General features: G+C 36.8%; 2 protein-coding genes across 3 annotated transcripts; both read left to right on the forward strand.

The window, feature by feature from the left end:
- The first annotated feature begins 1,569 nt into the window (after positions 1-1,569).
- On the forward strand, positions 1,570-9,211 carry LOC103327170 (DDT domain-containing protein). Of its 2 annotated transcripts, none has more exons than XM_008229459.3 (11): positions 1,570-1,685; positions 2,660-2,832; positions 3,108-3,280; positions 5,491-5,912; positions 5,988-6,039; positions 6,206-6,552; positions 6,742-7,178; positions 7,289-7,460; positions 7,543-7,704; positions 7,792-7,880; positions 8,741-9,211. In XM_008229459.3, exons 2-11 carry the CDS (start codon positions 2,720-2,722, stop codon positions 8,889-8,891), a joined length of 2,118 nt encoding a protein of 705 aa, XP_008227681.1. In that variant the 5' UTR covers positions 1,570-1,685; positions 2,660-2,719; the 3' UTR covers positions 8,892-9,211. The 2 variants fall into 2 exon arrangements, with proteins under 2 accessions (XP_008227681.1, XP_088904323.1); XM_089048197.1 differs by having other exon boundaries at positions 1,618-2,065.
- An 840-nt stretch (positions 9,212-10,051) lies between these two features.
- Positions 10,052-13,168, forward strand: LOC103327169 (putative glycosyltransferase At5g03795). Its single transcript, XM_008229458.3, has 4 exons — positions 10,052-10,489; positions 10,606-10,805; positions 10,966-11,314; positions 12,382-13,168. The coding sequence occupies exons 1-4, from the start codon at positions 10,190-10,192 to the stop codon at positions 13,048-13,050; spliced, it is 1,518 nt and encodes a 505-aa protein (XP_008227680.2). The 5' UTR covers positions 10,052-10,189; the 3' UTR covers positions 13,051-13,168.
- Positions 13,169-14,544: the final 1,376 nt, after the last annotated feature.

The following is a 14,544-nucleotide window of genomic DNA, read 5'->3' on the forward strand; positions in this document are numbered from 1 at the left end:
TTTAGGATCGGGTTGTTACAAAAATGGCCTTGGCTAGTAGATGGAAATTTCTGAATAAAGAGTTAGGAAAATGGAGAGATGCGTGACAATCGAAAATATTATTTGAAAAGCTATCAAAATTAATAGTTAAGTATTAAAAAATAGAAAATAAAGTAAAGTGAATGGTGTTTGCCCTTATCCTTGACCTTTGGGGTGTAACCAAAAAAGGCAAGGCTGATACTATTCACGTGAATAGTATCAAACCTTGCCTTGCCTTTTGGGGTGGAGGTGCTCTAATGCAATTTTTTATAAACAGGTTTTTGTTTCATGTGCAAAGTTCAAATTGAATCCCTATGAAGTTATTTGGTTCTTTGAAGTTAATGCTTGGGTTCAAAAGGCTTAAAAATAGGCTTGGAAAAACTTTGGAATAGAATTTAATGTTTGGCCTAAAACGACCCAAATAAAAAGACTCCAAAATTTACCCTTTTTAGCCATCGATGGTTGGTTGAGTTGGTAATGATTGTTCTCTTTGCTATTCATGTCATATCTCGAGATCGGCTCCGCTGTAGCACGATATTGTGCTTTGGGCCCCCTCTCTGCCCTCACGGTTTTATTTTTGGTAACTCACAAGAAACTTCCCAGTATGTCACCCATTCTAGGATTGCTCTAACCCCAACTCGCTTAACTGCGGAGTTCCCATGACTCGAAGCCAATGAGCTCCCAAAAAGCCTCGTGCTAGATGGAGGCGGGCATGTACATATAAGGCACATCACCCCCTCTCCGTTGGTCAATGTTGGATGTTACAATTCATCCCCCTTAAGGGCCCGACGTTCTCGTCAGTGACACTCACACCACACGCAGAGTGGCTCGATACCAAATTGTCACATTCGGGATCGGCTCTGCGTAGCACAATATTATTCGCTTTGGGCCCCCTCTCGCCTCCCAGGTTTTATTTCGAGAACTCACAAGCAACTTCCCAAGGGTCATCCATCTTGGGATTGCTATAGCCTCAACTCGCTTAACCCGAAGTTCCCATGACTCAAGCGGTGAGCTCCTAAAAGGCCTTGTGCTATATGAAGGCGGACATATATATAAGGCACATCACCCCCTCTCCGTTGGTCGATGTGGGATTGTTACAATTCAGGCCTAGATTTGAGTCCCTCTACCAACAATACCTCTTGGAGGGTAATCTATAAAAATAAAAAAAGGGACTTAAAACACCCTTTGTAAATCATCAAAGAGACCTTAGTATACCCTGGTCTTGGAATGGGTAATTTCCTCTCCTTTAAACTTTTGTTTACCAATTTTATTTTATTTTTTTATGTACAGTTTTTGGCCCAAAACGACCTAATTCAATGGTTGTCGTTTTTTTTAACACCGACTGCTTCATCGGTCCGACCGATCCACGGGCCCGAACCGATCCCAAATATGGCAATACAGCCGGTGGTCTGTCAGTTGCGATTGGCTGAAAAAATCTCGATTCCCGAATCGAGTCTACCCCTAAATACACGCATTTACCCTCTCATAAAAAGAAAGAAAAAAAAAAAAAAAACACGCATTAACACACATTATAAAATGAGAGCAATATAAGGAAAAAAATAAAAACTAAAAGAACACGAGGCAATACAAACGAGAACCGCCCTCTTCCCTCTCTCGCCTCCTCTCATTTTTCGCCTTCGTACATTCAGTCAGTCAAGTTCTCCATTGTAAGATTCAAACTTCCTCTCTCTTTCTGCCTCTCTTTCTCTCTCTAATTCCCTTAGAGTCACGCACGCACACCGCGAACACACTCACACTCTCGCCTTGCTTGAATTGATTACTGTGGCTGTTTTCTTAGAGTTTTACTTGTGGCGGGAACTCACTTTTGGCGACATTGACGGCGATTTGGTTTCTTTTACGGCATTCTTTTGATTTTTTTCCCTTCTTCTCCAAACGCCTATTGGGCCCCAATGCTATTGTCTGATTGTTATGGAAATGTGAAACGCATGCGGTTTTGATTGTGCCTCGAAAACGCGGCGTTCTTGAATCTAGGGTTTCTGTTGTTTGACTATCGCAACTGGGTCTCTTTTTCCTGTTCGAATATTGGGTATGAAATTGTTACTTTTATTTGTTTTTGAAAAATCGGTGAAAAAACCTTTCTGATGAACGTCTTAGCGGTGAATGAACTATAAGTTTTCTTTTTTTCTTTTTCTCCTTGTTTTTGTAGTTTTTCTACGCTGCCATTCATTTCAAATCAATGCTGATAAGATCCTTACTGAAGCTGTTCATTGTTGGGTTTCATTAAATGGATGTGTTTTGGTGTTATTTTCATTGTTTTTACTCTATTCTTACAACTAATGCTAAGATTTTCTTTAATGAGATATGAATCTGATTAAGAAGACTCTTGTCTTGATTCTACATGGAGTTTTGCTTTTTTGTTATGGGTTGTGTGTGTGCTTGGGATTTTGGTGTACTGCTTCTTTTCCTATTTTTCTTGAGCTCGGCTTCTTGTCTCTGGAAATCAAGGAAATCGAAGTGAAAATGGAAATTTCAAGGCCTATGTTCTAAGTTGTTTTAGTGTCTCTTGAAGTGAAATGTTTTCTAAACCCAACTGGCTCATGCATTGTATAAGCCTCAGCTAAGTGAACCTTACTTCCAATAACTCTTACATTATTTATGTGGCTATTTTTTATCTTTTCAGGAACTTAATTCATATGCAGGTTTGCGTCCCTTATAATTGCATCTGCACATAGTTATAAGGATGCCTCTATTCAAAAGAAAGACTTTTCCTTTGGCTGAACTTCCTAATGATTTGGAACCTCATGAGCTTGTATACCAAGTTCGATTTACAGAGGAGATATTTCGGGGCTACGAGTATCCTTTCTTTAGTCTTGAAAGTTTGTGGCTTTTTTGTTTAGTTTTCTTTCTTCTGTTTTTTATTTTATTTTTTATTTTAGGTGTGTGGATCTTTCTGAGTTTTAGTACTTTGTGTGTGGTTTCTGAGGCAATTGAAGAAGAGATTATGACAATTAACGATGATCTGCTTGCCTTTTGTCTTTAGCTACCTAAACGGTTGCAAAAAACATTTAAGCTTTTCAAATTCTCCTGCATGGTCAAAATTTTTGTTTGTCAGGCTTGACATGGATCAGTGAATATTTGAACCGGATAAATTTATATCGCCAGAGAGTTTGGATGTGTAAAGTCTCCGGAAAGACTAACTTGACCTATGAAGAGGCTTTGCTGTCAGAAGAGCGTGCTACTGAGAAGGTTCATCAGTTCCCGAAAGAGCTAATGGAACCTGCACTGCAGATTATTCAATACAGTAAGAACTCACCACTGTGATCAATGAATAAATGCGTTGATTTTTTTTTCCTCATTTAACCATTTTTCACCATTCAATAGTTTCAGATTATTTTTAACGGAGGTTAGTAATTGATTACATCTGTGGTGACATTAAACGAATAAGCATGTCTGTTTGTAGATTAGTTTCTGTTTGTGACATGGAGGAAACTCTTGTGGTAGGTGCCCATTCTAACATAAATAACTCCTATCATAAGATTATTACATGATCTTGGTCCTGCATCTTGTAGTTGAAAGTATTTGGTGGTGCATGCCTGACAATACTTTTCTTTTTGTGCTTTAAGAATGTGGCCAAATGGTTTAGTTGTTAGATTTGTCTTGTCAGATGTTGATCACGAATATGAGGTGGAAATGGCATTCTGTTTTCAATAAAAGTTCAGTACTTGTTTCTCATTAATACGGCAATAAACATGCTGTAGTGTTCTAGAATTGTGCTGAAAAATATTTTCTTTTATTTTGATTGATCTCTTATTGCCACCTTGTTAGGGACTATTATGGTGTGGTGTGAGGGAATTACATTTCACTCTTTGGCTACTTGAGATATGATATGAATATCACTTTGTATTTCGTATTTAAAATGCATTGACTTTGTTTCGTTGATTTATTAAATGTGCCATATTTTATCCACTTTGATGTTCCTCTAAATTTGTTTTTGCAATGTAGATTTTAGCGAACAAATATTAATTTTTTTTTTTTTTTGAAGTATGGACTGATATGTCTCATTCAGATAGTCAGAATTTTCAGCTATTTTGTTTCTTTATGTTGAAATCACAAATTGGCTACATGTTTGGAAAAGCACACATTTTGAGATTGCCTATTTCTGTGTTAGAGACTTACCGGATCCGATCATCTTGTGTGACCTTCTTGCATACTTCATGTCCTATCTTAAGATTGCCCAGCTGAGTTGTTTATTTATTTATTTATATTATAATTTTTTCAAATTTTAATTATTTTTAAAATACAAGCGATAGTCTAAACTATGAGCTTAGATAACAACAGGACGGGCTCATTGCCATTGCCAACTGAGCTGAGCTGAGGTGTTACGAGCTTAGATAACAAGACATTTTCCTTAGGAGGGGTGTGATTGATATGGGGAAGTAGAACCGCCTAATAAGTACGAATATTGTGTAGAGATCAGAAAACAGGAAGAGGGTTAGCTATTAGAAATTTATAAAAAATGAATGAAGTGTTGTTAGGTAAGTTATTAATGGTGTTTCTTTCAAGAGCATGACTCCGTATGCTGTTTTTTTAATGAGCCCTAAGTATGGGATGCATTGAAAGCGGGGTGTACTCCTGATGTTTGGAAGGATACTCCTTTCACATTGCCAGTGGACAACTTGTCCCCTGAATTGTTTTGTTTTGTGTAATGAAAGTATGTTCGTATAAAATAATTGTCATTGGCTATATGCTTAGAGTTACCCTTCTTTTTATAAAGTGTCTAAATTTGTGGTGGATGATGGGTATAAAATTCGGTTTTGGAAAGACATTTGGTATGACGATTCATCTTTTCATTCTGTCTGATTATTGGAAGTAAGTCACGCTGTGAATTTGATCTTATATAGCTTTGGTTAATTAGTTCATGATTTCAAAAAACAAATCCCATTTTCCTGGATAATTTTATTTCATGAGGTCTGTTTTCCTATCTTGCTTTTCTTTGATTTTCTTGCATCTTTTTTCCGGTTTTGCACCTGATCAATTCTTTAATTTATCTGAAAGTGAGAACAAATGTAGAGAAAAGGGGAAATAGACAAAAGTGGATTGATGAAATTTATTTTTTCCGATTCTGTTGCTTTCCAATTTATTTTTAATCTGGTCCCCCTTTTTCCACTTCCAAGTATGTAAACATGACAGACATGTCCCTGTTTAATGAAGCAGAGGACTTTTGTGGACAGTATTTTTTATGATTTGGGGGTTTTGAGGATTTGAAGGATATCCTGCATTTAGGTTTATAGGGTAATGTATGGACCTTGGTGCACATGGAATAATTGGGACAATCAAAATGTAAACGCAGGCGTTGCATGTGAATATATCATGCATGATTTGGAAATTTGGATGCTGATGAAGGAATACCTGATAAGCTAGACATTCTTATGATCGTCTGGAGCTGCTATTGTTATATAATTGCAACGTTTATGCAGTTCTGCACAACTCATAAACATTTTGTCCTGGCAGGTATGCTTTCATTGAAAGATCTTTCTGACATGGTAGCTGAGAAGTTGCAGGAACGGTTATATGTGGGTGCTGAAATATATGGAAGGAAGGATAATGATATGTATCCATGCATAGTATCGAAGATTATTGAAGATGATGTTGGAAAAATTGAATATGAGGTAGCTTGGCTTGACAAAAATAAAGAAGTTATAGAAACTTCAGTAATAAATGGGGAAGATGTGATACAAAAGAAGCTGCCATTTAGTAGAAAATTTTTGAAGTCTTTTATTCGGGAATCTACATACCGTAGTGCTCCTTGGGTGCTTCATGATAAACTTGCACAAAGTTATGGAATATCAAAAAATGTTCCAGAGAACTTAAGAAGCAAAGTTTCTTTCAAGGATGGATTACTAGTCTGCAATAAGAGAAGGAAAAATGGGGAGGTATAAATTCAATTTGCTTGTTCATTGATGAAATTATGACATTATCTGCCTGACTGATATTTTTACCATATCCAGGAAGCAAAACATGACCTTGAAAATTGTAAAAGGAAAAAAGTTGACGGTTCAGGTATGGAAAGTAACATTGTGGATGGTACAGTGTAAAGATGTAAATCTTTACTTGGTACTTCTTGTTAGTGGTGGATATCCCTGTACATGGGCATTCTCTTTAAAGGTTTGCTTGGTTGGAACTCTAGTAAATTTCATGTTTCTATTATTGTATCTTGAATTCGCAGAAGGTGATGAACCAGTGGAAGAACCTATCAAATATCCAATTGATGACCTGTTGGTGCAGCCAGATGCAGATGATCCAGTTTTCACAGATCGCCCTTCTCCATCAAGGGACTTCAATGTTCCAATGGAATGTGTTGGTGATCTTTTAATGGTTTGGGATTTTTGTTCTTCTTTTGGTAGGCTGTTGCACTTATGGCCATTCTCTCTTGAAGATTTTGAAAATGCTATCTGCCACAAGAAGGGCAATTTGGTTCTTCTTGTGGAAACTCATTCGGCTCTTCTTCGGTTGCTCATAAAAGACAATGGTGTATATTTTTCAGCTGTGCGGGAAAGAAATCGAAAATTAAGGGTTAATCACTCACTTGCAATCTATTATTTAAGCGTCTATGTTTGTCCTATGAATATCTATGTCAATACAAATGCTTGTCTATCTTTCCTGTTTTTTCATAGCCCATGTATTGTTTGGTGTTAATGCACTTCTGAAGTTATCACTTTTTCTTCTGTTTTTGTTTTCTTGTTTGTTTTCTTTTCTTTTCAGATTACCCTAATCACTTGGACAGAGTTTTTGTGCGATTTTTTAGAAATGATCAACATTCCTGAATTATGTGCTTACATAGCAACTATCAAGCGGGGGCACTATGGCCTTTTAGATGCTCATGCTAAATTGGGAATCTTCCGAGAATTGGTTAATCATGCACTTGAAACAAATATAGTTAGGGAAAAGTTGGATAAGTTTGTTGAGCAGAGGCAGGCTCTTGGAGCCACAAGAAGGGAGGAAGCATTGGAGGAAGCCAGAAAGAAAAGAAAAGAGAAAGAACGTTTGAGGGCAGAGTCTGATGTCGATCAAGTAATGGATTTGGAGAGTAAAGGAAGTGCATCAGAAAATGGTAATCATATAAGACAGAATGGAGACATAGTAAAGAAAAGAAATGGTGAGATCCGATCATCTAGAGAGGATAGTGCATCGGAAAAAAGGTCTTGATTCTATTAACCATTATCCATTATCCTTGATATATGTGTGTGTATATATATCATAATGATTTTCTGTTGGGTTCAAGTTCAACAATGTCCTTCATTTCTAATAGTGGGAGCAAGCAAGTAGACACTGCACAAAAGAAAATGGCCAGGAAACAGAAAGTGGAAGTGAAAGTCCCAACACCTAATGGCAATGGGAAAGATTTATCTGAGAAGGAAGCACTGGAACGGTCAAGGGATGACAGAAAGGAAGTCATCGGACAGAGCAGCAAAGAACGAAGGGTTTGATCTGTCTCCTTATTAAGTTCTTTTCTGTGTCTCTGTGTTTTTGTTTCCTACCTTTTTAAGACGCTGCTTACAACAGAGGGAGTATTATGAACGGGAGATCGAGAAGCGGTTTATACGTACCAATTCCTTGGGTAAAGACAGAAATCATAACAGATATTGGTGGTTCCAGCGTGACGGCAGAATATTTGTTGAGAGTTCTGACTCCAAGCAGTGGGGGTATTACAGTAGCAAGGAAGAGGTATTGAGCTGCTTATCTCATCATACTCAGTTGTCTTTATTTTATTATTTATTGTTAATTTACTTCTGCCTTGACATTTTTGTACAGCTCTATCTGTTGACCGGCTCACTAAATTGCAAGGGTGAGAGGGAGAGGGCACTTAAAAAGCAGCTGGAAAAATTTAGTAGCAGAATCTGGTTAGTCCTTGATTCCCTCTTGCAATTGATTATCCTGAGACAAACAGCTAATTTTAATTCCTCTCTTCTTGGCAAAACCTTGAGATGTAAGGCCAGCATGTTAGCATGTGCATGCAGGGGTTGCCCTTCCCACATATTTTTAAATGAAATATTCAATATAGTTTTAATAACAATTATTACTGAAAACATACCCACATAAATTAAATAAACTACATTGTCTGAGGTGCCCCTCCTAGTCTAAATCCTTGTCTCCGCCCCTCTGTGCATGCCAGTTTGTGCATGCTGGATAGATGTTAGGCAGAGTCAAATTTTTATTTAAGATTGACGGCATAAAGCTTCAATTGATAAGCTGGAGCAGCTTATGATTGGAGCCACGCGTTTTTTTTTTTCACATGTGGTGAGGCTCTTCAGATATATGAGTTGGGGTAAAGGAGAGAATACCTTTCTACTATTAATTCAAATGGATTTTATAAGATGGTTTGTTGAATGCTCAATTGGTTGGCAGTTGGCACTGGTCATGATGAAACCTTTGTTATTGTCTTATACTGTTATACATAAAACAGATTCCTGCTCGGATTGATTGGTTCTACTCCACTGGCAAAATATAGTTTAAATTTTGTGTCGTTTTTATCATTAATTTTATTGTCTCTTTTTTCATTAGATTGTAATAGTTGATAGTTCAGTAGAAGCATTTCAATGTCTATATTTTGTTTATCGTAGGGAACTATATTGGCACTGCACAAAAAAGTCATCTGCACTCCTTTGTAAACACATAAGGCATGAGTGCAAGGTCTTTTTTGGAGTGCCAATAACAGTTTCCTTTATCTAAACAATATTGGTTCCCAAATGCATTTTTTCAGCCTGGAAATCGAAAAGAGATCAAAGGACTTAGCTCAAAGGGTTGCATTGGAGGAGGCAGTGCTCCGAAGATCTTCTCGCGTACGAGCTCCACCAAGGAAAAATCCTGCCAATGCTTTCCTTGAGTACGTTAACAAGTGGAAGGAAGACTAACTAAGCTTCCACAACTACATTTAACTTGCATTAGGACAAAAGGAGACTAGGAATTTTTTGTTGGAGTCCATTGCATTCTTGTGATCGCTTTTGTGGGCATCTCTGGAGTGTTGAGGGCCGAGGAAGTGGTGACAGAAAAGTAGGAGAGGAATAGGGATGGAGCAGTTTTCTTTTGTTAATATATCAATTTTTTCTTATCCATTCCTCTACCAGTCCAGTAGACAGACTTGTATTTGTGCTTGACACTCAATTTCTATAAATGACCTTGCTTGACATTTTCTCACAAAAAATTGAGGCAAAAGGTTATGAGATTATGATCATTTTTTGTTTGAAGTGCCAAATAAGATATTGGTTTTGCCCCTTTGGATGCTCTTTTGGCACCAACAAACGTAATTTTCTTATCGAGTATCATCTGGGTTTAGTTGAATTGGCTGGGGTCAGCCAGCTTGAGCCATCAGAATTGAAATAGGGAGCTGTTTGACAAAGTCGAGTTTTTAAAGTCCAAACTGAAGATCGTTAATTGATCAAGCTGGACATTATTTCGGTAGACATACCTTGGTGTAAGTGGCCTTTGTATGGGTTGCGCTACAGTGGGAGTGATACCGTACGGCTCTATAATTTCTCCTAAGGCAGAGCACATGACGGGGGGATGTTCCTCTTATAGCAAGTTTTCCTCATTCATAGTAATACTATGTGACTAATTAAGCATTCAGATTAACATCCAGACCCTTTAACATAATGCTGTCATGTAATTCAGCATAAAACTTAAAAGCACACAAAAAGTGAAAAAAAAAAAAAATATAGTATTCAACATGTCAAACTTTCAACCTCTAGATTGTATTTTAGTGGTGTCGTAGCTTTCTCTTTAAAGTCAAGCAGATTCTAGTACCGAATTCTAAGTCATACAAAGAGGGCAACTTCGTTTTGGAAAATGGCATCACAATGCGTTTTAAGATAAAGAACAATAACTGCAAACGAGCCACATCCACAGAGAGAGAGAGAGAGAGAGAGAGAGAGAGAGAGAGTCTTGGAGGTCACTATCACTATGAGCAGGACGTTGCTTGGTTCCTGTCTAAGTTCATTCCAAAATTCCACTATATAGTTATACCTTATATACCCCTCCCACTGTTTCCCTAACTCCCCCTCTTCTTTCTAACATTACAAGCATAAGCCGACATTCACTGAAAAAGAGAGAAAACAAAAGAAAAAAATATACTAGCTATAGTAGTAGTAGTCCCAGTGGATATATAGATTTTGGATATGGAGGAGGAGCATTAAAGAAAGTGGAGACTGGAGAAATGAGGCCTACCAGAAAGACACAAGTTTTTTCCACATCCTCAATTTTAGTGGGGTTGCTTGTAATTCCTTTGGTGGTTTTGTTGGTAATCTTTCTCATACAGCCAACTGCCTTCAGCTCTTCATCATCATCATTGGAGAAGATGTGGAATGAAGCAGCTGGTAATACTAGTAGTAGTACTAGTTACTCTGTTGCTTTATCTAGAGAAGAGACATGGCAGCCTCAACCAACAGCACAAGCTCCACTTTTTACTTTCTCAAATTATCAAAGAGGAGCCCCAGCTCCTGCCCCTCAAATATTTGTGAGAATCATTCATCTCTCTCTCTCTCTCTCTCTCTCTGGATGTTTATTTTTTCTTAATTATCTTTATCTATATATATGTCTTAATTAATTTGGTCTTTGGTGATTAATATTTAGGCAGTTGATGATGATGAAGGAGCAAATAAAACAGTATTCAAGAGCAGCAGCAGCCAGCTTGATAAATTAGAAGCAAGCTTGGGTAGAGCAAGGTCTTCCATAAGAGAAGCTGCCAAAGTTAGAAACAAGACATCAACCCATCAAGACCCTGATTATGTTCCTCGAGGCCCCATATATCGGAACCCCAATGCCTTCCATAGGTAATATATGCTATATTCTAATCAACTCTAATTAATTTCTAGTAACTAAATACTTATGTTGTCAAATTGTGGATGGTCGTAATTAAAAATTCGACATGATTAATAGTTCAATTACCGAGGTCTTAACATCTTATAATCTTACAATTTACAATCCATTTAGGAGTTACCTAGAGATGGAGAAACTATTCAAGATTTATGTGTACGAAGAAGGAGAGGTGCCAATATTTCATGACGGTCCCTGCAGGAGCATATATTCATCAGAGGGAAGGTTTATTCATGAGATGGAGAAGGGCAACATGTATCGTACTAGAGACCCCGATAAGGCACTTGTCTATTTTCTTCCCTTCAGTGTGGTTAGAATGGTTCAGTACATGTATATGCCTGACTCAAACGATCGACATGGTATGAAGCTTGCTATCATCGACTACGTCAATCTCATTGCTCAAAGGCATCCCTTCTGGAATCGAAGCCTTGGCGCTGACCATTTCATGCTATCTTGTCACGATTGGGTACATATTACACTTTTTTCTTCTCATCATCTGCACTCCAAACTGAATACTTGTGTGAGAGGATCACGATAAAAAAAAATGAGTGTTAAAACTTAAAATCACTAGGGTGTTGTTTTTTTTTTTGTTCCTTCCTAATTTTTATCCCTTGGATAGAATTATTAAAATTACTCTTGGCTACCAAATGCACATAGGGCCACATCCTGACGCTCCTGTTATCTCATTTTGTCTTTCTATATGTACGTTTCCTGTTTTGCATTTGTGGCTTAGAGACCCCTATACTTAGCTAGTGGCTTGTACGATTATATTCTCCTTGATAAAAAGATAATCACGAATCCAAGACGTACGACTTTATAAAGTAGGCTGGATATTTATGCATGGTTTGCTTTCAGCATATAATTAACCCTGGTTTAAATTACTTGATCAAATCAGTGTGTTGAAAGTTTGTTATACATGTTTGAATTTATGTGGTGTCACTTCTGTCTGTCCCTAGTCCTGGACTGGACGCGCGCAACAAAAAAAACATGATAAAATTAATAGGTTACCTGCAAATCCTTTCCTCCCACGGTCCCACCCAAACTTCTTTGATATTTTCTAGTGTTTCACACGCTTATACAAGTAAACAGTAATAAATTTAAAAGGCGTGTAATTTTAATCGACGCAAAAGTCAAAGAACTTGAACCAGCAACAACTTCTGCGTAGATTGCACCTATATCTCTCATCAAACTTGAACTTAAGCTAAATTTTATCTGTCAGGATTATTATCATTTATCATTATTTAGCCGTGTTTATCTTGTTGCAATTATTAATTTTGGAAATTATTCCTTTCCCTGTAGCCTCCATTGTTCTGAGGAGAAATTTTGGAGCTTTATTTGGTGTTTGATTGCAATTCCTTCTTTTTGGATTGTGAATATGAGTGGTGGTACCAGGTTCCTTTTATTAGTGGCTGTTTGTTCTTTTTGCTTTTTCATGTTTCACCTTTTTTCTTCTAGCTTGGAAAATAATTTTTTATTTATTTCTCATTATGAATATGTACAATTGATTGCTTGATGCACTATTAACTTTTACAGGCGCCACTTACAACATCCTTTGTCCCCCTATTATTTCACAAGTCAATTAGAATTTTGTGCAATGCAAATACTTCAGAAGGATTTAATCCCTCCAAAGATGCGTCGTTTCCAGAAATAAATCTTAAAACATCAGAAATGTCAGGGCTTGGTGGCCAGTCTCCATCAACTCGATCCACTCTAGCTTTCTTTGCAGGTCGTTTGCATGGCCATATCAGGTCCCTTCTTCTGAATGAATGGAAAGGCAAAGACCAAGATGTCCAAGTCTATGACAAACTTCCTCCAGGAGTGTCCTATGAGAAAATGTTGAAGGGCAGCAAGTTCTGCTTATGCCCTAGTGGGTACGAAGTCGCAAGTCCTAGGGTGGTAGAAGCAATTTATGCCGAATGCATTCCGGTGTTGATTTCGGATGGCTATATTCCACCTTTCAGTGATGTGTTGGATTGGAAATCGTTTTCTGTGCAAGTGCCAGTCAAGAATATATCCAATATCAAGAACATATTGATGAGCATATCTAGTGGACAATACCTCAGAATGCAAAGGAGAGTGAAACAAGTGCAACGACATTTTTTGGTGAATGGACCCCCAAAGAGATATGATGTTTTCCACATGATTATGCACTCTATTTGGCTTAGAAGGCTCAACATTCGCATTCAAGATCTATTGACCTAACTAGTCCCATTTTATTGGTGCACTCTATGTAGCTTTGGAAAAGTTATGCAAAGATATATATATATATATATATATTTATTCCTTTTTAAAAAAATAAAAAATAAAAAATTTCTTTCAATTCTTATCTATTGTAAAAAACATGTATTTTTGTGTGAATAAGTTTAGTTTTTTGGTTGAAATATAAGCAAAATTAGATTTCAATATTCACTTTATAAGATTCAGTAATCAAATTCCTTATAATGACCGAAGTACAAATATAGCTCCTGCACTTTGTTTGGATTTCCATTTTGGTTTCTATAGTTTGTTGCTGGAACACAATTTCACACATGTTTGGAATTGCCAAGAGTAACCAGCAAATCAAGCAACAGCTTCATGTATGGTACTTACTAGTCAAGGACACTTGGTGGTCGTGTAAGAATAATTGAAGTTAAATACAATACACGCATGAATTACAACATGAAGACAAGCAGAGTTATCGATTGATTCATATTTAGTGAAGATGACATGACAACTATGGGAATGATCTTCTTCTTTCTGCAACATCAGAATGTTCTTGCTATCAATAGGTCAAGCACACTACAGAACTCGTGCATTGTGAGAGGGACCAATTCTTTTATATTGAACAAGCCTTAACACTATCTCTCCTATTATAGATAGAGTAAGAGTTTAAACAAAACAAATATTTTTAAGTAATTGAGTCCTAGTCAATATAAGCATAAGTAACCGAAGTAAGTCAAAATTGAAAGACTAACAATAACTGATAAACATAAACCCCATTATCTCCTTCTAATACAATAATTATAACACATGATTAGGCCAATTAACATAAGTCATCTTAGAGGTCGAGGATCCAAACAGATAAAGACCACTAATATTGATGTGTTACTCTTTTTTGTCTATTTTGCCCTTTAGTTATCAATGAAATTCAATTGTACCATCAAGTTTTCAATAAATTTGGAGGGTCTTTTGTTCTGTTAGTTTTTATTATTTTTATTTGGTGTATTTTTGTCTTCATTTGTTTGCATATTGGGGAGGTTGGATTTTGTTTTGGGGTATGATACTAGGTGTACAGGTAACATATGGTGGGTTTGATACTTGTTCTAGAGGTGATAAAATACAACCGTGCACAAGTTTTCAAACATGCATGCACGAGTATTCCAACAATCAAGGTAAAATAAGTAGGGTTTTTGGTTTCTATTGGTTAGGTAATGAAATTTTAACAAGTAAATTCGGATGTATTTAGTTGAGTAAGATAAATTATTTTGTATTTATCTCAACCTAGGTATTTAACTCTACATATATAGTCTCCCTTGTAAAATACTCGTTTCCCAAAATTTTCACCTGTACGAAAAGCAATTCAAATATCCGCAACCATTCAGCATGCGCAATGTTAGAATTCATGCAATCCAACGTCAAATCTTTATGGTCTCAGGCCTTACAGAAAACTGTAGGGAAATTTTAGAGCAATACTAATCAATTTAATTTATAGGAATA

This window comes from Prunus mume, linkage group LG3 (assembly GCF_029339155.1).
Source record: "Prunus mume cultivar Tortuosa linkage group LG3, ASM2933915v1, whole genome shotgun sequence".
NCBI classification, from domain to species: domain Eukaryota; kingdom Viridiplantae; phylum Streptophyta; class Magnoliopsida; order Rosales; family Rosaceae; genus Prunus; species Prunus mume.